We start from the raw sequence: 24,740 nt of genomic DNA on the forward strand, positions 1-24,740 counted from the left end.
ATATTCAGACAAAATAAAAGCTGTCACAAAGAAGGAAGCTTGGCTCCTCTTGATCACAGAGTGTAACTGAGCAGACAAACTGCAGAGGGTCCCCTTTAGTCCATGCATGCAATCCACAGAAGGACATACACACACCATGAAAGAACTACAAGTAAGAAATTTCAGTCTGAAAGCACATCCATACCATTAATGCCTCTCCATACAATACAACTAGAATAAAAGTTTTCCTAAATTAATACTCCAATAAATTCATTCAGATGTACTCTAAGGCTGATAATTAATCAACAGTTGAGACTAAAACATCCTCCGAACATTTCTGGCTTTGATGAATAAAACACTGATAATTCCCTAAAGATCTTGGAAAAGATAATACAAGATTCCACAGAATTTTCAGACTGAGAAGATAAGAATGCCAACTGCAATCCTGGAAAGCACTCGAGGTACCTGTAAACAAAAGTGGATTTTACAAGTAAATTATATTAACAAATTAGAATATTATTGTGCATGCTATGCCTAATTAAAACTTAAAAGGTTGCTCAGCTACATCTGTGATGTTAAACGCTCATTTTGGTTTTTGTGGCCATTCATTTCAAAAGCAAATAATAAAAACAGAAGATGTGGAAGGAACCCAAAATTTAATGGCTGGAGAAAGACATTTATATTTTCTGAAAAGGATAATTACCTTTAGTGCTCTCCAGAGGATGGGCTGATACAATCTATAGAGCATTTCTTCAACTCCTTGACGGACTTTACTTTGTTTATGAAAATAACTCAGCATCTAAGAAAAAATAAATAAAACAGGCCCCAAAGCCATTTTAACATTCTACATTCAGGAAGTGGTAAGGGGTTGATGCATTTCATAATTATGTAAGACCAGAGTTTTCATACTATGAAAATTATAAAACTAAACATGTTAATTGACCCTGTATCTTATTAGGAAGTCTCAAAAATACTAAATTTAAAACAATCTAATAAATATAATATTTTATAATTTAATAGAGTCATTAAGTTTATATAAAGATCCACAACTAAGAAAAAAACATGGCTAGAGAATTGCACAGCAACATCTCATTTCTGTTACTATAAAAAATAATTTTTAAAGTTACTGGCAGAAATACTTTGAAACCGTGAAATTATGAACTACAGATAAATAAGCTTTTTCTCTGTTAAGAACAAAGGAACTTAACAAGTAAGTGGAGTTACCCAAATACACATGTACAAACCTAATACATTTTTAATGCATTGATGAAAAGCAAGTATCAGTACTCTTTGGGACTCAAAACTGTGCTTAATTAGCTAAAAATCGTTATTTTCTGTATCTGAATTATGCAGAAAAGAAAGAGAAAGTGGAAGACAGAGCAGAATATGAGAAAGGACATAATGTAACTTGATTTGAAGAATTCCTCCACTTTGAAACACTGAGCAGTTTGAGCTGTGTTCTAAGGTTGGTAATTAATCAGAAAGTGAGACAAGATGATCCTCTGAACATTTCTGACCTTGATCAATACAACACTGATAATTCCCTGAAGATCTTGGAAAAAAGAATACAAGATTACACAAAATTTGAAAAGAAGCTGACCCTCTGGTGGTCAGTTCAAATTTATTCCAAGACCTACTCCTCTTGCAGCCCAAAGACATATTTATTCACTGTCCTCTTTCAAGATCATAAGCCCCAGGGTCTGTAAAACATGAAATGCCCTGTCAAAAGCCTGCTCCATCGATCAGGAATCACAGGACAAGGAAATCCTATAGCTATGAGAAAACAAAACAGAACAAACCCCCTAAAAAGCCAACCCTAAAATATCCAAACCGAAACAAACAAAAAACCCACTCTAGTATTACACACTGGTATGTCAAGCTGTATATTGCACACAGCATACACTCTAGAGTCTGGGTATTTGGGAGGAAGCATGGGAGGGGAAGAGGCATTGATCAAATATAAATGTCTTGAAGAGGCTTGTGCACTTCTCATTCTGCTTCAAATGCTCTGCTCATGACTGAATGCCACAGACAGACAACTAGAATTAAAGCTTGTCCCTATAAACCTATATAAATCCCCTACATACAATAAAAAGAAAAAAGCCAAGCTTCATTTCAGACCCATCACTAAGTTTGCTTCAAGAAGGTTAATGCTGTTCATCCCTGTGATCATCTATGGAAAGGTCAATTCTACAGGTAAAGAAAGCTTAGACAACAGAGAGCAAAAACTATTCCTGACACTCTGGAAAATCCCCTTCTACTTTTGAGCAGCAAAGACAAATCTGGTGCAAAACTATAAGCAGGTTCCTCCTAGAATTTGTTCTAACATTATTTCTCAGAATATGCTATTTTTTAAGTATTTGTGGTGGGTTGGCCCTAGTCACCAGCTGAACACTCACAGCCATGCACACAATCCCTGCTCAGTGGGGAAGAAAAAGAATTGGAAAAGAAAAGCAAATTCATGGGTCAAGATAAGGACAGTTTAATAAATGAAGCAAAGAGGACCAAAAAAATCCCCAAAGGAGTGATGCAAATGCAACCATCCACCACCTGCCACAAGCAGCCCAATGGTGAGCCAGCCTCCCAGCCATGGCTGCCTCCCCAAAACCCTTTCCCTCAGTTTGCTGAAGGAATGATGGTTGTGTGCCATGCAATATCCTTCTGGCCAGGTTGGCTCAGCTGTCTCAGCTGTGACCTCCCAACTTCTTGCTCATGCCCAGCCCGCTCCCAAGGGAAAACGTAGGGAGGAGAAGGCCTTGAGACCACACAGGCACTGCTCAGCAGCAGCCAGAACACTGCTGTGCCACCAGCACACCCCAAACACAGCCTGCTATGAAGGAAAGTATTTCCATCCCAGCCACACCTGGTATGGTATTTTAGTGTGAAATGGAAATTTTCTACTTTGTAGCAACTGTTCTCATTTTGACGCTACTAGTTCATGTCATGCTTTCCTGGAACTTACCTCTCTAACTTTAGAATGAACAGAAGAACTTCTGGGAAGATGAATTCCATGATGCATGAAGTCCTGAATGCAGTTATATTCAAGTACCTACAGTAAAACACACACATGCTCCTGTTAACACAATAAAACAAGAATAAGTACTGTAGCTTTTAAGCAACTATATTTTTCCTTAAAACAAGCAACTGAAAATAGTACCTGCTATTATTTCTTACTTGGCTTCTGCCTTGCCCAAAGTTTTCCATGCTGGGGGCCTCAGTCTGCCTCAACTGATTATCAAAATTTCAGAATCTAGAATTAATCCAATTGTCAGAAGCTAAAAGAAGGGTAAATAAAAGTACTTTGGTATCTGAAATTTTGCTCTAGCATTGTCGTGATCTGTAATTATGCCTTTAATAATTTCCATGGAAATCCACAAAAAGTAGATAAATACCTGAGCTATCAACTATACAGATTTGCACATGCTGAATAAAAACTTCAGTAATTCAGTTAATGTTTATGAAAAACATTGTGCATATGCATATTTGTGTGAACCAATATTTCAGCAGCAGAATTAAAGGTGTTTAACTGCAGCCAAGCTGATCTCAGTGGGAAAACATTCAAAGCATGACATATGGTTACTCCTTGACAATGCTGAAGAGGACCTTTCCTTAGGGAAATAATTCTTTAAGGCTTGTTAAAGGAACCTCTCTGTGGTGGAAAGTCATGAGTCTTTCCCACCCTGAAATTCAAAACTATCCAAATGAAATTTCAAGCATAGTGTTACCTCTATGAATTCTCCTGACACCTTCTTCCAGGCCCTGAAGTAAACTTCTGAAATGCATTCCACCAAGGATCTGTATTAACATATAGGAAACACTGTCAAGAAAGCATACCAACCATATCTATGTACAATTCATAAAGGTGAAACATGAAGTTTTCTATAATAACCAATATTGTTCTTAATTCTGTGCATCAAATTGGTTTTTAGAAGAAAATCTCTTTTTCAAGTCTACACCCATAACTACCAAGTTAACTCTTAATTAATGAGCACAAGCACTATTACATGATACTTGAAATATCACCTATGGTGGGAGAGTCAAAACATTCAGAGAGACACTTTACCAGTTATGTCACAAAGAATGCCTGAAATTCTTAAGAGACATGTACAGGAATGTATTATTCTACATGAAAGCATTAGAAAGCCTCTGATTTTAACACACAGAATTACTTCAGCAATACTTCACCGACTAATCAAAGAAAACAAATCTCCATATTTTTCATCCATCAGCCAAGTTCTCAGGCTATGATTTATCCTGCAAGTCACTTCTTATTAGAATGCCTTATATAGAAACCTAGAAAACTCAATTAGAGATTGCTTGTAGGAAAAAATAGGAACAGCCTACAAAAGGAGGTTTGGACCTGCAACCCTCACACAAGCACTGCAAATAATGCAGTCCAATTTCTACCCAAAGCCATTTGCTTTAGCTAATGGCAAATAAACATTTACTGCTCCCATAACTGTACACCAGGCACGTCAGAGCTCCTATTAAATGAAGTTGCTGAAACAATATAGCAGTAATATTCAGAAGATTTGTGGGTTTCTGGTTATTGATATATTTTTTCAATACACTAGGTATTTTTGGAGTGAGATAAACAAGATTTTAGACAAGCTCTTACTAATTAAGTACTCTTACTGGGATGCATACCTTGGAAAGAACTGTAATTGGTTTTTAACAGTTCCATGTATCATTTTAATGAAGTTTACGTTCCAGGTGAACAAAAAACTCAAGAGTCTTCTTCCCTATGGGGAGGGGAAAAGAGGAAAAAGCAAAGAGAACTCAAAGGTCAGAAGAATATCCAATTTAAAAGTTACTTCAAAAATCAGCAAATACAAAGGAAATTACATATTTAATTTTAAAATGCATAGGTGAAAATGGAAAGAACTAATTAAGGTTCTTAATTATTAAACAGAATTCAAGCACTAGTTTTATTCATAGTGTAGAAAAAACACAGAACAAATGAACACGTGGATCACATATCTGCCTCCACTCTTTCCATGTCCTTTCTGGTTTGGTGTGCCTTCCATAGAGCAGCATTCCCGAATGGCAGCACACTGTGCAATCCGCACCCCCATCGAGGCTGGAGCACCGAGCTCTGCCAAGGGCCAACATCCCAATATCATCCCAGGATGACACTGACATGATGGTGAAGGCATAAATAAAACACCACAACTCTACCAGCTCTGCATGCAGAAACATTTTTAACACAGCCACAGAGAACAGCTGGGCCACTGAGGAAATTAAATGTTCTGAGCAGCAAGGACAATTCCTTTCCTCCTGCTACATGAAAGGTAATGTTGTGAACCTCCTGGAGCTGCTTTCATTCATGAAAACAGAAACTATTTTTACCAAATTAGTTTTCTTCCATTTTAACAAGTCAGGAACAATGATGACAAATCTGATGAGCAATAGAATTTTGTAACAAAAGGCTGTGGATGAAGGAAATAAGCCAATGATCTCCAAGAATCAGCAAGATGTGTCCAAGGAATTGTAGCCTTATACAGCATCTGTACAGGCAGCTTCAGTCTGACTTAGCTTACAGGTGAAGGCAAGACTTCAAAATGTCTGATCACACATAAGGGTGAGTCAGTTGTAAGGGTCCTTTGTATCTCTCAGCTTTCTAGCAACAAATAAATTAGGAATATTAATAAAGGAAGTGCAATAGTAAAGAGCACATTGACAGAAGTGCAAAAGGGTCACTGAATAAACAGCAGAGGTTCAGAGCCACTTCCACTGAGAGCTGGGCCAAGAATTGTGTTCACACCTGAGACCAAACACAGAAAATTGAATGCCAGACACACTTAGAGTTGGAATCTCACAGAGAAGGGGAGGGAGATGGAAGCACATAATCAGAAACTGCACTGTAGTGAGTTAGCTGAAATGCCTTTGGGTGAAGAAGTAACTCAGAAGCTCATAAAAATCAAGACCTAATGGCTAAATACAATGTCAAGATTTTTGGCTTCAGGTCTGATGGAATCCTTCCTGTTGTTAATGAGAGTTGTCTCTATCTCCAACTTTGGTGGCCTAATATAAACACAGAGAAGTCCCACTTGGCATGTCACACATCAACATCCCTGACAAAACAAAAGGTCAAGGGAGTTTGGACTTACAGTTCTTTCCTCAACAAGGCAAGGATGAGGACAAACACAAACTCATCTCATCTTCTACAACCCCAGCAGCAAGACAGATGATAAAAAACCAAAAAATAGCTTTCAACCAATTCTTTTTAGACTTAGGTTTTAAAAGATTGAGCCTGCTCCTGAAAATGATAAGTGCCTCTAGCTTAATCTGCTGCTTGTGATGAATGGATCTGAAATAATTATTGTGAGAGATAACCTGGTGATAGGTGAATGGGACTGTGAACTGTCATCTTTGGGACTAATGCAGTATCAGTGTTGGGTGTCTGGTATTGCTGTGCTTGTGGACACAGAGCACATGACTTTGTTCTATACACACACAAAGAAGGTGAGCAAGGAAAGAGCACAACAGACCCACCTCCAAAACACAGGAACAGGCTCTGCAGCTGTTTGACTGGAAACCCCATCTGAACAAGAATGTTTTCATAAATCACAGAGAGATAAATTCAGAGGATCACTCCACTAATGCAGCCTGATGATAAGCCTCTGAGAAATATTACTGTGTGTTAAACAGCACATCTTGGGAAGGCAGAAACACTGAACTCCCTGATCTTGCAATGAGGTGTAATAAATGTGCAGTTCTCTATTGGTTTAATCTGATTTAGAACAGATACACGGCAATCCTGACCCTTCCCTTCCTTCAGTCTTGCATATTATGAACCATTCCAGACAGTTAATCTGTCTGAAAAATAATCTTACTAGGAGAAAACAGCTGCCTCCTTCAATCAACCCATGATATTGATGCTTGAACATTACACTGTGAAAAGGAAGAGAGGAATGCTAGTCCATGGCAACACAGGATCATTGCAACCTGGAGTTATAGCAGCTTAAGCTACTACGGTACTGTGCTCTGGGATATGTACTCTGAAAATCTAGGATTACTTTTCTTAGGAACTGTAGAACAAGTCTGCAGGCATTGAAGGGAGTATTAGGCCTGATATACAGAAGCTCACTTTCAACTCAAAGCAATTCATACATCGTGTTGATACTTGGTATTACTACATGCATTTTAGAAGCAATACAGGATGCAAAAAAAAAATGTCCAGCAGAGATACTGGGGGAGTGTTAGTAGGTTTCTTGTTGCTACAAGAAATCTATCATTAGTGAAATGAACCAGGAAGGGAAACTAGAGAACATACATGAGGTGTGTTACCACTACAACTAAACTCCCACAGCACACAAATCCCAAACACAAGGACTTGCAACTGAAATACAATGACCTCACAGCAACAGGAAAATGCTTTGAGCACTTTCAATCTCCTGTCTGCAGAGCTAGGAAAATCCAAGTTGGTGACCATTCTGGATAAGTACTGGACATTCATGTAGTGAAGTTGGATTTCTGCTCACAAACTGGGACATGTGAATTTGGATGTTTAAGTCCCTGAAATGTTAATTGTCTGAAGAGTGTTTTATGTGATCAGCTGTTTAGTTACTGTTTTAGGGAGCTGAATTGTTCTGTTGACTCTGCTGACTAGGGTTAATATGGCATACCCCAAATACAGAGCAATTTTACATGCCCAGATGGTTTTCCAGAAGGCAGAGATCTATGACAGTGCTTTACATGCCAGCCCCACATGGATGTCTGAGGCAACTTAGGTCATTTAATGTAGCATGGATCATTCACTTAAGCAATCAAATCCTTCCCAGGACCTGTACTGGTGATGCTCCTGCACAGATGTCTAAATTTATTTCAGACACTTAATCTAACTGAGCCCTGTCCTGGGATCTTTCCAGAATGGGTTATGGCTCTCCTTTTATTTTGAACTGTTATCCACCAGGATGTAAAGTGACTTGTGTATTGGGCTGGCACAGCAAGGTTTGGTGGTGGAGGCCTGCAGAGGTGGTTTCTGTGGGAAGCTGCCAGAAGCCTTCCCTGTGCTGATAGAGCCAATGCCAGCGGCCTCCAAGGCAGACCCACCGCTGGCCAAGGCTGAGCCCTTGGGCTCCAGCTGGGAGCTGCTGCTTTCAGTCAATGCTTCCAGCCAGAAAGCAAGGAATCCACAATGAAGGATTTAAACCACTAATGAGCAGACAGAGCAGAGAGTGCAGTAAGGTGCTCTCTAGATCTACCTAGAAAGAGACAGGCCTATGAAAATGCAAAGGTGACAAAATGTCAAGAACCAGAAATCCCTGCAAGAGCAAAGAGAAAAATCTCGTGCAGGGAAGCAAAATGTGCAAAGCATGGCCAAATCTGCACATTCTTGTCCAGACATAAACTAGACATAAACTTTCACTTTAATATGCCAGGAAAAATATACATTATTTAGTCTGATTTTTAGTCTCCTTTTCTTCCTCATATTTAAATAAAACCCCACAACAAACCCACAACTTTTATACTCTTTCACTCAAAGATTCAAGGTGCAAACTTCCTTCAGAAAAGCTGTGTAGCAATTAACACGTTATACTAAAAGTCTCACAGGATGTGGAAGAAAAAAAGAACTACAACAATTTGCTTCTAAAGCCTAGATAGTAGTTGTATTTAACATATATAATTACCAATCATTTACTGTGCCTATATGAAGATGAAATATCAAAATAATACAGTGGATTCAAATATAACAGAAAAAATAAAAAATACAGAATCAAATATAGATAATGTATTTTAAGTTCTGTGACAAACACACAAGTACACACTTTTTCCAGATGACAAAAAATGGCCTAAAATGAAATACACCGAGGACACTTGGTGTATTTACAATTAATTGTAAACTGTCAATAGAGCCTTACATGTCTTTCCTCTTTCCACCCACATTTTCTCTTCTTCCATTCCCACCTCTTATATTGCCTTGGTACATCATAATTTTAGTCAAAACTAAAAGAGCTTAAAATATGATATGTAAGTAACCAAAACCCCACCAACTTAGTGGCAGGTATCCAAACCCTGCTCTATCAAACATTTCACCTAATTCCTTTGCCATCTCCATTTTTAATATGACATACACCACAACCCTGCAGCAATCTCAGGGCTCATTTTATGACAGAAGTTCATGTATTCCACAGGAAAAGGAATATATCTATTTTAAATATGCAGGGAAGAGTTAGCACTTCAGAGACAAAGTCATGTGGTCTGGTCACCTAACCAGAAAAAAGGCTTGGATGCCACAATTCTGGTGCACAGGCACAATCTAAGCAACAAAACAGCAACTGTTCACTGGGAGGAATCCATGTAGTTAAATAAAGTCATTCTTATTTTTCTGTAAAGCTGGGTTCTTTTTGTGCTACTTTTAAAACAGAATATGGCAACACAATCTTCTAGATGAAGTCATTTAGAAGGAAAATTATTTTGCTACAGTTACTTGTCTTGAATAAAAGAAGAACTGCTATAAAAGAAAAGAAAAGAATTACACCAGGGAATGATTTAAAGTATGGAGGGAAATGCACTGGAAGCAAAGCACTTGATTCTTATTGCCTCGGGATAAAAGAACTGGACTGAAGATTTAGACATAAACTTTCACACTTGAGTCTGGAATAGAAACAAGTTTTCCAAATGAAACAGTATCAACCATTTATAGCTTAGAGTCAGAGCTGATTTCTCTCATGTTGCTACCTACTGTACTATAAAAAAAGACAAACTGCAGAACTATTAAAAGCAACCAAAGCTCACTGGCACAAAACCACAGTAAGATAAAAGCTGGCTTACCTCTTCTTTCTTAATGTGTTTTACACTCATAAAACACTGAAGCAACAAGTCTTTGACTTCATTACTCTCATCTGAATCATAATCAAAACAAAGTAATGTCTGATGTAGATTCCATACACGAACTATATCTGCACCCTGACAGGAGAGAAGAAGCCCACATTAGAGTAGAGAAGCTTTGCTTTAATGCAAAAAAGCTTTGATTTAATGCAGAGCTGCATTGAAAGGATTTTAAATAATGAACGTAAATGCATTGTTACAGATTGTGAAATTATGAATATTCATTTCATCACATTACTGGGAAAAATACATGTAACTGCAGAAATTCTGACTTCCAACAAATGAAGATATGCTCAAGAAATGCTCAAGAAAAAAAAAGTTGCCATTCCATGCAAAATACGTTAAAACCACATCATTGCACTTTTTAAACTTCATACAATACATGCAGTTAACAGGGAAAAACAGAAGAAAGAAATAAGGATACATCCATTGGGTTAGTGCAAAAGATGTCTATCACAATACTCTAAGTAACTCAAACATTTTGAAAAATGAAAGAAAAATTATTTGTAGAAAGATAAAAAGAAAGAGAAAAGTAAGCTTCCCACAAAAGCTGTTTCTATGCTTAGCTGAACATAGTACTTAATATCTGAGTTGACAAAAAGTTAATTACAACAAAAACCTTGGCCATTGGACTGGACAAAAGAGTGAAAAGATTAAAAGGAATGCAAAAAAAATATTAAAATCCAGTTCACTTGTGAAACTGATGCCAAAAACCTTTAAAATTTCTTCTAGAGAAGGCAGTGTTTTATTGGAGGGATTATCTTTCTTGAAATATTCAATAATAACCTGAAAGTCAACATAGCCTCAGCCTACCATAGCAGCTTTGTTCAGGCTTTTTCTCAGCAGAATGACAAACAGAGTCTTCCCCAGCTGCTCCTTCCCCTCCAGTCCCTTCTCCCACCACATTTCACACACACGTTGGATAGCATCCTGTAGGATTTTTTCAGCTGTAGACAATGCAGGAAGGATACCTACAAGAGTAATGAAATAATTCTTTACTGCAATGAACCAAGTCATTCCTGTAAAACAGCAGCCTGTTAGCACACTAACTACACCTCACATTGTCAGCCAGCTCCTGCCACGCTTACACACTTCCATGGTTTATGCTCACTGCAATATTTAGGCAACTCTAAGGTTTGGCCCAAGTTTTTGGATCAGTAACAATGGAATATTGAGTTTCCCCTAAAAGTAATAAAAATCACAGGATAATCAAAGTTACCTTCCACTGGGTGAACAGCTGGGAGAAAGAAAACTATTTACATTCCAACTTCTAAATTGTGCAGCTGATTTCTAGGTAAACATTGCCTTAATTTTGTCTCATGAATATGAACTCAAACCAGTACCAACTTTTCTCCTGTGAATTCTGTTTCACAGCCAGCTGGATTTCAGTCAGATCAAACAGCCTCTGTAAAATGCTGCATTCTGTACAGAGAAGCACTCACCATTTAGGATAAAAACGCATTCTACAAGAGCTTTGTAGTTTACATTTTCATCCACGGCAGGTATGGAAGCAATAACGACAGCTGCCACTCCTTGGATCACTGCTACAGTCTGTTTCTGAAAGAAAGCAATGCTGAGGAAACACTTCTGCAGTTTGTTTTGGACTCAGAAAATAATTCAAACAAGAAATGAACCTTAGCAACAGAGAGCAAAGCTGAATTGTTATTATGCTTCCTTTCTGAAGAACGAGCATACGGGTATCCAAAACCTTTCAAATAAGCGGCAAAAGAATAGATTTTAAAGTACATCTTTTCAAAAAGTTTGAAAAGGGTTTTCAGCTCCAGCTAGTAGATAACTTTGTGACTGTGCATGTGTTTCCATTCCTGCACTAAAATCCTCATCAGCAACAAACCCACATCCATTTCAGAGCTGAAAAGCCCCTAACTAGCAGGGTCAGGTGTAACTCAGAGATGTGTACATCTGGTGAATTTCACTCCAAGTGTGTGATTCTACAGGCCTCTGAACAGATGACTGATTTTTCTACAAACCTCTAGGTTTCTCTAATCATTTCCCCACTGCATTTCTTTTCTCCCCCCCAAAATTAAACAACCTTTTCCCCCAGTATTCTCAAGGCTACATAGACTACAGCACAGAAGGCAGTATATAAGTGTCTGAGTCAGAAAAATTCTATATATTCTAAATTTGTGGAAGGCACAGTTGAATCTAGATTTCATGATGTTCATCAAATAAAATGAGGTAGTGAAAAAAAAATCAGGTAGTGAATTTCTTATATGCCAGCTACTTAAACTTAACATGTGCAACATTAACATTTGTTTACTAACATAAGACATAGAAAAAGCCCATTCAACTCTAGTAAGAAAACTAAGTCACATGTTTCATAATTAAAATTATCAGCAGAGCTACTCTTTTAGCGCATAGAACAATCGTAAACTCAGCTTAACACGAGCATAAATTAAATCATTTTAAAAAATGGGCAGGAAGGTGATATTTGGAATTGATCTTATTTCATAACCCTTGCATGTTTTCAGATGCTATGGAAATATTCCATTTTATTTCCCAAAAAACCCAAACCACCATGTTTTCGTTTTACAAGATTCTTACCATTTCTGGAACTATGTCAACTTCCATCTCATCATCATTCTTATCATCTCCAGTCCTGTGCCACGTTTCCACAGGGTTCTCCATCAAGCTTTCTGTCAATAGCTGTGTCAGTCTCTGCCATAGCACTTCTTTTTGCTTTCTTGGCAATTCTTGAAGTAGCTCATTCAAGTCAAAATGATCACATGTATTTTTCTATAAATGGTCAGAAGATACCACACAATCCCACATCAGCCAAGCGGCTCATATTTACTTCATCATCCTATCTTCTACATTTAATCTATGTTTTTACATTAATGATTAACTTATAGTCCTCTGCAGTTATAGAGATAAAATACCTTCTAGAAGTCATATTTTTTTAAAATAGCATAAGAAACTCCTGCTAGTTAACTCTTTATCATAAAGCAAGAGCGCTGCCTTTAAGACAGGAGTCTTTAACCCTTGATAGCAACGAAGACAATTCCATACCCTTGGCTAAGAAGCTCAAAACTGCACAGAATTCAAGACCCTGATTATGTCTTTGCTCTCTTAAATATCAATTGATGATGGCTGTTGAAAGAAAATCCTTAGGCAAGGAGTGGAAACGGAGCAGAGCACAGGGACAGCACTAATTTGGGATATGATCTGCACACATCAGATCTCTGCACACTGCAATGTTTTAAAGCCCCACATCAAACCCAGCTCCCGAGCCTGCTAAGCCCACGCCTCCTGCTGAAGCCCTGCTGGCAGGGAAGCCACCATCAGTTTTCAGTAGAGACTGCACCACGAGGCTGATCTGAACTATGCCCTAGAAAGAAATTTGCTAGAAGAATTTACCTCAGAGACACAAGGAGTCTGTTAGCATCAAAGAAGGGCAGGCAACCTGCTAGAGAAGGGAATATGCAGAGAGAAGGAAGACCAGGCCTAGCCAAGAGAAAGAACAGAGAATTTCTGAGATGTAATTTGCAATACGGAAGTGAAGGTTTACTGGATCAAAAACACTTCAGAGGAAGGAAAGAGAACTCCCATAATCTTGAAATAAATCTATTTTTAGTTTGCAGATACACTGCAAAGCATCAAAAAGGAAAAGTCAAAGGTAAAAACTGAAAAGAATGAAAGAAGCAGCAGTAAGTATTACAAAGTTCCCAGAAGGGTATGAGCAGAAAGATCCTGTTACATATTTATAAGAGAATTTCTATTCTATTCTACAACTGGAAACAAATACAATAAACCAAAGGCCTCACAGGGAGTTCTGCAGCCCTGTGCTTCAAACAAACCCAAAAGACAGGATATTAAGATTGTATCACTTTGAACAGAAAGAATGAATCCATAATAAGATCAGAGCTTTTAGATTTTTCTTTGGGATGATGTGAGACAGAATTATTCCAAAATCTATGAGGAGAAAGGATGACAGTGAATGATAATCATACCTGTGATTCCTATTTTTCTGTCTAAGAAATTCTGTAATTTCTTGAATTGGAATGGGATTTAGTGGAAAAAAAACAACAGCACCTGCTTAAGATCTCAATGAACAGCACCACAATATGACATTGTAAAAATATTACAATGGAAAAAATGAAAAGCCCACAAGCAACCCTGAAGGAAAATTAGCAAAGCCCTGGAATTTTAGAATACACAGATGAATCTAAACATTGAGAGTGCAGGAAAGAAAAATTCAAGGGGAACTAAAAGAGAGGTTGGGGCACGTGTAGAAAACAGACACTGAAAGAAGTGATGCTAAAACCTGAACTTTGAAGAGGGTTTAAAAGGCAAATTCTAGGACTAGAGCTCCAACTAAGTAGCAAATATAATACAAAAACTAAGGAAAGCAGGGAAGCTGTAGTGATGATTTATTTAACCACAGCCTCCTCCAAAAAAAGCAATCAAGAATTTTTCAAGGGAGATCCCAAAAAGAGGATCCTCATACTAAGACAAGACATGGTCACACATCCTCCATTGCTGCAGGTTTCAAAAGGAAATTAATAAAATAATGGAAGTATCTTGGACAGTCAAAAAGTCATGTGGATATTCATGTTCCCTTATGCTACAAAGGCATTAAGACAATTTTAACCAATATACTCATTGTAGCTGGTGACATAAAGTTTCCAGAGATATTGGCAAAAGCTGAACACTGTTGTAAGAGAACTCCTATGAATTGGTGATGAAAAATAAAAGGATGAAAAAAAACCCAACCATTTTTAATCCAAATAGCCCATGGCTCATTAAAATAAATTACTGAATGCAGATGGCAAAATCAACATAACCAAATCAATTGAAAAGGGAAGACTGCAAGTGAATACTTTTTTGCTGAAATGCTTCGATTTAGAGAAAAATGGGAAGGAGACTTTAGGCAAAGGCAATCTGGTAATAAATTTATCATCCATAACTACATACAGGCACACAAATGAAAGAAATAGCAAATTTCTTGGGGGAAGATTAAAGGATGTTTGGGAGACAAACTTTGTAAGCTTATTACACAGAACAAGACTGTAGGTTTAATATAGTTGCTACATTAAATCAGTTCATGCCTCTGTGCACACAGAGGTCAGCTGATCCACTTCAACCTGCCACGGGTACTACCAGGAAAATACCCATCAGAAAGCTCAAGAAACAACATCACAATATTATTTATGGCAGCAAGCAAGAGATGTTTAGAAGAGCTCAGGTATATCTTAACACCAGACAGATGGAAGGTGAGCGGAAAACACCTCAATGCAGATTTATTATTTCTCATTATTAAGCAATAGATACACAAAGTGAGAATGAACTTTTAACAGTAGATTTCAGGGGATTTGTTTTGTTGTTCTCTCCACACTTCCTTTAGAGAGAGCAATCTACCCCTTCTCTAAAGCATTCAGCGACAGAAAAATCCAAGTAAAATTAACAATGGACCAAAGAACAACTGGACAGCCCAAATTACCAAATGAATGAACAAATACTAGTGAAACACAATTCTGCTATGTTTGTACATTAACTCTTATTCATTAAGAGTAAACTCTTTAATGGTTTGAAATTTAACAATGTAATACTTCAGCAACATGAAATTAGTATTTGTTTAGAATTACACAAATACTAATATCTTATTTTTAAAAAACAGTATGTGGAACAACCAAATATCAGAAAATTAGCTGGTTTATAAACATTAATATTTCAGATTCCACAACTTTTTCAGCCTGCATTCCTTCAAGTGCTATTTGAACTTCTTTTCTACAGCAATCATTCCCACATATATGCAAGTACCAGACAAATAGTTTCTGCCCCTTTGTCACATGATTTCTGCACCTGGAACAGACTCATGACTCCAGAAGTGATAAATGTACACATGGGCTCACTTACAGGACTCTGAGTGTAACGCAGGAAGTCTTCAATTGACTCTTTAGACACAACTTGCAAAAATGCTTCACGTTTCATCCTGGAAATGGTCTTGCCTACTTTATAACCAAAACATAACATTAGAGAATATATATCATTAGAGAATATATCTTGTATATCAAAACAAGATCATTTGGGTCTGTTGTAATCATATCCCAGCTATATACATAGCATTTATATATGTTATAGATTACAGGAGTTATACATGTACTACATAGTTAAAGTAGCTTTCCCCACCAACATTATTTTATTACCTGAATATCTGAATCAGCACTTAGATTCACAACATCACTGGGCTGCAGGGCTTGCTTTCTTTTTGGTTTTGTTTTTTTTTTTTTTTTACTAAGTAAGTCTTAAAGCAGAATAAATTGTTAATGGATATTTTGATTTTTAAAAAGCACAATGCATTCTGCGGCACACACCCACTATTTAAGCTGGTCATAATTCCCACCAAGACTATTTATTTGTATCAGAAGCAGCGAGGGGTAGTAAAATGGTTTCTTCTCTCGGCTATTAAATGAAAACCATGGGAAACGGGCAAGGCCACCAAGAGCCTTATTTGCTTACGTAAACATTCCCACCACCCCAGGTGTCTCCTGACGTGCTTTTCCAGGTGGGGAAGAGACTTACAGAGCATTTAGTGTGTGTGAAGGCACATCACAGAATGGGGCGGGGGCCTGTCCTGGGCCCAGTCCCGAGCCCCCCGGGGGCTCCGCCAGACCCCGGCAGGGCAGGCAGCGGGGAGCCGGGCGGGCCGCTTACCTTGGGCTCCCTCAGAGCGGCCGAACCCTCACGGACCCGCGGGACGCGCTTCCAACACCGCGGCGCCGCCTCAGCGGAGCGGAACGAAGCCGGCAGACACGCGCGCAGAAGAGCCCGCGGGGCACGGCAGCACCGCTGGGGGAGACTCCGGCCCCGGGAACCGCTCGGAGGGGACAGCGGCGGGCAGTTCGGAGCCCCTAAGGACGCTCCGGGACGCCGCCAGTCCCCGCCCGGTCCGGTCTCTCCCTCACCCGCCACTTTTCGAATCCTCCCGCGGCCGACGTTGCGCGCGCGCCGCGGAACTCCCGTCTCGTCTCGCGAGAGCTTGGCCACCACCCCCGCCCTTTCCCGCGCGCGCCACCGCTGAGAGCGGGGTGGGGGAAAGGCGCCCTTGGGACCCGCCTCGGGACGGGGATCGTGTTAAAAACTCAGGGAACCGCAGCGTCAGCTGGGCTGGAAAAGGCTTCTGAGGTTATCGAGTCCAGCCTGTGACCGAACATCATCCAGTCAACTAGACCATGGCACTGAGTTCCACGTCCAGTCTTTCCTAGACATCTTCAGAGAGGGCGCCTCCACCACATCCCTGCACGGCCCATTCCAGTCACCCTTTCTGTAAGGAAATTCCTCCTAATGCTCCACCTGAACCTCGTCTGGCGCAGCTTGAGGCTGTGTCCTATCCTGTCGCTGGCTGCCTGGGAGAAGAGCCCACCCCCATCTGGAGGCTCCACGCTCCTTTCGGGGAGCTGTGGAGGGTCACAAGGTCCCTCCGGAGCCTCCTCTTCAGGCTGACCCCCCGCTTCCCCAGCCCCTGCCCCGCTCCATCGCCAGGCAACGCAGGCAGCGCCCGGGCCGGCCCCGGCTGCTGCTCCCGGCAGCTCGGCCGCGCTGAAAGCTCTTTCCTCCGCTGCTTTCTGACACGGCTGGTCCTGGGGGAACATCCATCAGTTACCCAGAGGCAGCTGCCATGGTTCAAACCCGCCGCCCCGCTCGCTGTTCCCCTTCTGTACCTACCTGCAAAGTGTCAGTGCTTCCAAATGGGGGGAAGACATGCTCAGTTAAATTCATGTTCGTGCTTAAGGAACGGTATTCCTTCTTCCATGGATCTCTGGTTACGTGGACATAACTGCTTTTACAAAGCATCACGCATTTGGTTACTCTGGTGGCTTTTTTTCTCCGATAATGTTATTGTTGCTGACAGCTATGCTTTTACTCACAGTCCTGGTGAACAATGGGAGTACTTAGCACTCTTCATCCAAAAGCAATCAAGTTAAACAGCCTGTATGCCAGAATGTAAGCTAGATGATATTTAGAGTTTGATAACTAAGGATTTTTTTTAATATATCAGGAAATTACATCTTCTGTTTCTTCTTTGCAGTTTTAGAAATAGTTCGAGTCAGATTTTTAATTCTATAATATTTCCCATTCCAATTGTTTGAGCTCTTCTGCAAACCAAAACCAGTAAAAGCGTTTTGTTAAGTTAGGGCTTAGTTTGTATCTTTCCATTTGGCATTTTCAGTAGCATTTCTCAGTGTTGGCTGTTCAGAAGAGAGAGGTGCACAACTGAAGTAATTTACTTTCAGTCTGTAGAAGCAGTACAACATGTGCTGCTTTACTGTGCAAACAAACAGAAAACCAACTATAATTTCTATAGAAGTTCTCACATCTGGTTAGACTTTTCAGGATTGTAATTTAAAAAAATATTACGTAATTCAGATTTTATTCAGTATTAAATGTAAAAATGAATCTCTTTAAAAGTAGCATTTACATCATCTGCTGTTTTAATTTTTAACATAGAATCTTTCTTAATGATCCTGCCTTTCACAGTTTTAGTTTACATTAAAAATTAAGTTTTTTTTTCATTTTCGACCACATGTATTTGAAATGAGAAGCTGGCTTGTGTCAGATCCTGTGGACCAGACTTTATATCCCAAGTCACGTATTCAGCTAAGTGCAAGGAGCCTGTGTGGAACAGTTTGCTTGGAGTAAGTTGCATGAGTAAGTTGTAGAATTGTAAAAACAAATAAAAAAGTGTAACACCTGACATTTATATATTATGCTAATGCCTTCCTATATTAAAAATTTTCTGCATATATAAAAAATCTTTGCCATTTTAGATCCAAACTGATGGATTTATTCATCATGACTCATGTATACTGAATATTTCATTAATACCTTGATTAGTCTTTTAATTAGATGCTACATTAGTCACCTGGTTACTGTTTATTTAGTTGGGCACGTATCATTTTAGCAAACAAACTAAAACATATTTTAGTTTTTAATTTCTGTTGCATAGCAACCACAGAATAATTTTTTTCACAGTATTGAAACTAGAAGTTGACACAGATAACAACAGGCTGAATAACACCAAGTGATTCATTTTAAATGACCATATAGAGAAACCAGAGAGACAGAATAATGTTTTCTAGGTTTTTTCAAGAACTGTGCATGAACTGCAAGCCAGTAATAAACCTACAACTCTATTTTCAGTTTCTCTAATATTCTCCCTTTCAAGAGTACCAAAGTACATGCCTCTCTTTGACATATCTGTTCATCTGTTCAAAATAATCTATACCCTGTGATAATAATCTCATATTTATTATCATTTTCCTGTCAAGTTAAGGCAAAAATGAAAAATGGGCCTTTCGCACATGGTTGCTGAGCAACAGCAAATAAAGATTTGCTTTTGTGCTACTGCTTCATGAACCAGTCTTTATTCTTGTTGGTGGCCTGCATTAGGGATCTCAGTTACAGATGGCTCACACCAGAATATTGTTTGGACTACAACAAGCATTCCATTTCAACCTATAAGAGTCAACAATATAAATAAAAAATAAACAAGTAGTTCCCTGAATGTCAGATGCTTTCTTGACAATATTTTCTTATATTTATAATGTTATTTTGTAGATAATAGTTTCTTATGAGATTATTTCACACGTTATCTACTACCATGCTGGAGTTGTAACTTCTATTTCTTTTTCTTTGAATATGTAATAAAATTTGTTATAGTTAATACAGTATGAACAAAATCTGCTCTTCCTCTGAGGCAGGCTGTTAATAATTTACATGCATGCATTTCCCTTGATTTTTTTTTTTTTTTGATCTTCACATACTTTGATAAATAATCCGAACAGCATGGGAGAGAGATGAAGTTTCACACTATTCCACTTCTCCAGATCTCCCCTTGCCTGAAGGTAATCCTGCCAATCATGCCATCCTTTATTCAGAGGCAACTGTCACTTCTCAATGCTGGTGTGATTAGACCGTGAAAAGGCTTATTTCCCTTAAATTATTAATATTAACATGAATCGATTTTAGAGTTTAAGAGATTAAGTAGAAAAAAAAAATCACTGCAGAAAAGAAAAAAAAAAAATGTATCCTTGTTAACTCACACCAAAATAAGGAAATAAATTGCGCGGAGGGAATGCAAAAGCCGTTCGGGAGAGCCACTCCCCGGAGCCGCTGCCGGCGGTACCGAAGCGCTGAGCCGCCGCCCCGCGGGAGCTCCCCGCTACTGCCGGCTCTGCGCGGAGCCACACCCAGCTCCGTTTGCCTGGGAAAACACAGCGGCTTCATCCGCCTGCCTTTGTTATGATGCTTTATGACAAAATGTGTCCTGTTTGGCTGTCTGTCTCTGCCCCGACACGGGTAGGCTGGTTCTTGGGTGACACGCGTTTCAAAGGACGAGTCTGGACTCTTCAGTTTTTCGATCTTCAGATTGTTTATTGTTTCTTATCTACAAAATTTTCTGTCTGCCCAACAGAGGTCTGACCTGCAAGGCAGCCAAAGGCACTCTGACCACCCACGGGGCGGTCATGTCTTTTTATACTAAAATCTACGTACATGATATTTACCTTTATTTTCCAATACTTTTCACCCATGTTAGCAAGTGTACCTTCACCATGAACCAATCCCCAAGTGCCAACATCACAACAGGAGATGGAGGACAAGAAGAAGAAAGAAGAAGGACGAGACACGCCCTGATCTCTCCATCTTGTCTCCATAACCCCCCTGTACCAAAAACCTTAAAGTCTATATTTCACCCTGTAAATGTGTCCTTTTCACACCCTTCACTCCAAAGTGATTCTCATGTCCTCAAACTGCTGTCACTTCTGTGGATGGATCAAAATCAAGCCACCAAACACTCCTGGCAACATTCCTGGATTTCCGAGACCCCCCAAGGGTTCTCTCGGTAACTCTGGACAATCGGGAGTGATGTGCGGAGTTCCCACAAAAATGCTTAGCTATTATATCATGAAGAGGGCTGGAGCATGGAGACGGGCTGAGAGAGCTGGGGGTGCTCAGCCCAGAGATCTGAAGCCTCTGGAGAAACTTTAGAGCACCGTTCAGTACCTAAAGGGTTTACAAGCAAGGAGAGAGAATTTTTTAAGAGCATGGACAGACAGGAGAAGGGGGAATGGCTTTAAACTGACAGAGGGCAGGTTTAGATTAAATCCTGGGAAGAAATTCTTTATTGTGAGGGTGGTGAGGCACTGGCACAGGTTGTCTGCCACAGGAGAAGCTGTGGATGTCCCATCCCTGGCAGTGTTCAAGGTGAGATTGGCTGGGGCTCTGAGCAACCTGGTCTAGCAGAAGGCATCCCTCCCCATGGCAGGGGTGTTGGAAACAGATGATGTTTAGGGTCTCTTCCAACCGTTCTATTGGTCCTATAATTATTATTTGCTGTATTGTTATGGCCTTTCTCTTCTCATTCATTCCTTATAAAGTGTTACAAGTCACTGTGATTTTTCTCTGCTCACTTTTAGTACTGTGAAAATGGAAAGATTCCTGAAATGTTATAAGATACTCACAAAAAGAAATACAATAACAGTATTTGCATAGTTGAATCCATCCCACTGTAAAAAAAAGGAAGTGGAATTTTTCATTACAACTACAGCAAACATTTTCTAGCATAAAATCATTGTTATCTTTCAGAATACTATGTATCATTGAGTAAATTTATAACAATTGTTTGTCAGTTAATTTGTTTCAGATATAAAACACTCCAGTTACAAATGCTATGTCTGTATTACTTTAACCCTTTTAAATTACATTCTGATAGAGATTTACTGCTCTTGTAAGTGTCCTGTCTCCTTGCAGCTCTCATTCTATTTTAGTCTTTAAGAGAAAAATGGTTTCTAAGGTACAAAATCACTGTTATTATTAATTTTACAAGTTCTCTTAGAGGTTTCATTGTGATAGACATGCATCATTTAGATATGACACCATCTCTGTTCCATCTGTCTAGTACAAAACATGAAAATACAGTACAAATATCAGAATGGACATGATTTGCTCATCCATATTAGTTTATGCATATATAAACCCACACAAACACACAACAAACTGCTTTACATTGCCTGGGCATTATACCAGCATTCACTTGTCTCACATCTGTGTTGGCTTTATCAGCAGGGGTGTTCCCCATGTCCTTGATCCAGAGCAGGCACCTGACCAAAGCCCACTGGGGTTTTTTACAGGCTGCATGTTCTGCTGCCTTCCTGCAGAACTGACAGTAGTGTGGTGTCAGCCTGGGGGGAAATGTGGAGCCAGGCACCCATGAGGGCTTCCACTTCCACTAAGTTTAGACACACTTGTCATTTATTCCTGTTCTGACCATCAAACACTTTTATCATCACAAGACCTGTGTTTTAGAAAACTTTCTTATCATGTCCTTAAACAAAGGAAAATTAATTCTTAACTTAGTTTTTCTAGTAGAATTTTATCTGTCTTCCCTTTACCCCCATGTTGATTGTACTGCTCCGTGATGGATTTCATTGTTAGCTATCCTGAGTTTCTAGCCATGTACTTGAATCAACAATAAATACTTAAAGCACAGGGATGTTTCAAATGTGCTGGCCATTTTCCATGTCCTGAACTGTAATTTCACTTCTGCCTGCTTCTGATTAATTTCAACTTTTTGCACCTCATCTCATTGAAGTTGTTTCAGCAAATCAAGGGAGTTCTAGAATCAAATCTAATTTGGGATCTAAGGCATGAAACACCTACATTGAATTGCTGACAGAAGCATGCAGAATTTCTGGTGAACTCAGAACCTTAATCTTCCAGAAGTTTCATGTTTCCTCACATCATTTTTAAAAATTTCCCTGTGCCTCATGACTAAATACCTCTACAAAACTATTTTGGCAAATTGAATCCCCCATTATGAAACTCAATACTTTTAGGACCTCTGGTGCCTCAGAGGAAAGGGGGAGAGCAGAGCTTGGTGAGGACCATACCTGTTGTTCACTGCTTTTAAGCCAGGGTGACTCGAGGCTGCACTTCCCAACATGCCTCTCATCCAAACCACTTCCTTATTGTACAAGAAAGTGCACGGGCAGCAAAAAAGGATTCTGAGAATAGGGTCTGCACTACCATCTAGTGGAATATAACAGTACCTTCAGAAATAAACACTGGGCACTAATGACTATACATGGAAAACCTTTAATGTCTCAATGCAAAAAAAACAAGATAAGCAAAACTAAAATAGTTTAAATTAAGCGTTTTTTATGTCTCAAATAATCTGAACTTGAAAAAGCATATTGAATAAAAAAATATGGCATAGAACAAAGTTGCCTAAAACTAAGATTGAAACTTGTCAAAAAGTTAATCTTAGTATTTTCAACTTCTGATTCCAACTTATTTTACATGCAAATTAATTAATGATTTACCAAATAAAACAAAGAACCAGCATTGCTACCAGTACCATTCATGAGTCATGAACATCCATTTCCATTAACCCATTTTTACCTTTATTTCATTGTCATCACCTGGATAAATGACAGGTCTGGGGACAATCCAAGTCCTTTTTTGGATGCTGTTGACAATTTATCAAATGTATCCAGTGGAACCCTGAGCTGAAAGTTACAACAGAGCACCCATTCAGTGGCTATCATAGTTACTTGAGCTCAGAGAATTTCATGCAAAACTATATAAACTTTCCTACAAATTGTAGGTGGAAAACATTGCAACATAGTAACTTCAACTTAACCCAAGAGACTGCAACAACAATCATGCAAAATACATCAGGGATTTCAGCCTATCAGCTGAAGAATTTCTCCCATGGGAAGTCTGCATGAAACTGTCTTGCAAAATATTCTGTATTTAATTATTAATCATTGTGACATGCTTAGCTCTAGTTGTCAGGCTCTCAGAGTTTGTAGAATAACACACTAGCTTGCAAATTCAACTAGAATAAAAGAACAAAAAGACTTGTTTGAAATTTCATGCTGGAAACAACCTCTCTTAAATGAATGCACCTTTTTTGGGTTTAAGAATCTTGTCCCAGTTATTGAGTAAAATTACTGACCTTCATTCAGTACCTACACTTACCATTTTGCTAGCATTATCTATGTTACAACTCAAGTTCTATGCACAAATTAATGTATTTTTAATTCCTATCAAATTTTTGCATCCTGACTCAGCAGAGCTTGCAGCTCCCAGCTGTGTGACCCCTTGTTTCTGCCCAGCTGCAGTAGCCTCACGCCCATCCCTGAGAGCTTGGGCTCAGGAAGAAGAATGCCCAGGAAGACCTACAGCTCAGGCCAGGAGCACACAGAGCTCCAATTTACTGAGCTTACCTTAGTTAAAAAAAACTAGATTTGAGAGCCATAGAATTGAGGTTGGAAGGGACCTCACCAGGTCATCTAGTGCAACATCCTGCAGAAAGGAGCTCCTTTGTGTAAATAATTAATAAATAAAATTGATCATCAATTAGATCCTTATCACACAGCTGATGAGTGAATTCACAGGACACAGCTGGGTGCAGGGACATCACAACTTTCTTGTGTCATTTCTTGCACAGAGGCTGAGGTGCTTGGTGCCCTGCTCTGAGGGTTGGGTCACCAAGCCCTGCAGGAATGGCCCATGTGTCTCCAGGCCACAAACCACCCTGGGCTAGAACCAGCCCTTCCAATGCCTGCAATCTTGCCTAGCTTTGGGCTGTCCTTGGACATGTCCCTAAAGGGATCTTAAGGAGAAGAATGATCACTGTTAGGCCTTAATTCCCTTCTGTAAAGTTTACAGCTACTGAGGACTCAAAGATTAACATGAAAGACAGGTTGGCTTCACTTTGGTGGTGTCTGAGGAGACTGAGATGCAGGAGCCTGCTCAAATTGGATTCCACTGTAGATGACTGGCATGCAGCAATACTCCCTGCAGACAGTGAGAACAGAGTATCACCTCTATCACATGAATACAGATTAGAGAACTTTCCTCCCAGAGCTGCCATCTACTCTGGCAGCTAAATTTACTGCATA

General features: G+C 39.3%; 1 protein-coding gene across 1 annotated transcript in view; it reads right to left on the reverse strand.

Annotated features, from left to right (window-relative positions):
• NCAPG2 (non-SMC condensin II complex subunit G2) overlaps window positions 1–15,779 on the reverse strand; it is a 40,928-nt gene extending 25,149 nt beyond the window's left edge. The window contains exons 1-9 of the mRNA XM_066558346.1: window positions 15,688–15,779; window positions 12,376–12,567; window positions 11,256–11,370; window positions 10,633–10,784; window positions 9,757–9,891; window positions 4,627–4,721; window positions 3,705–3,774; window positions 2,942–3,028; window positions 683–778 (exon numbers count right to left, since the gene is read on the reverse strand). Of these exons, the coding sequence (XP_066414443.1) occupies window positions 683–778; window positions 2,942–3,028; window positions 3,705–3,774; window positions 4,627–4,721; window positions 9,757–9,891; window positions 10,633–10,784; window positions 11,256–11,370; window positions 12,376–12,567; window positions 15,688–15,762 (1,017 nt within the window). The 5' untranslated portion in view covers window positions 15,763–15,779. The remainder of the gene's footprint in view (window positions 1–682; window positions 779–2,941; window positions 3,029–3,704; window positions 3,775–4,626; window positions 4,722–9,756; window positions 9,892–10,632; window positions 10,785–11,255; window positions 11,371–12,375; window positions 12,568–15,687) is intronic.
• Between the last annotated feature and the right edge of the window lie 8,961 nt (window positions 15,780–24,740).

The sequence above is a fragment of the Molothrus aeneus genome, chromosome 1 (genome assembly GCF_037042795.1).
Source record: "Molothrus aeneus isolate 106 chromosome 1, BPBGC_Maene_1.0, whole genome shotgun sequence".
NCBI lineage: Eukaryota > Metazoa > Chordata > Aves > Passeriformes > Icteridae > Molothrus > Molothrus aeneus.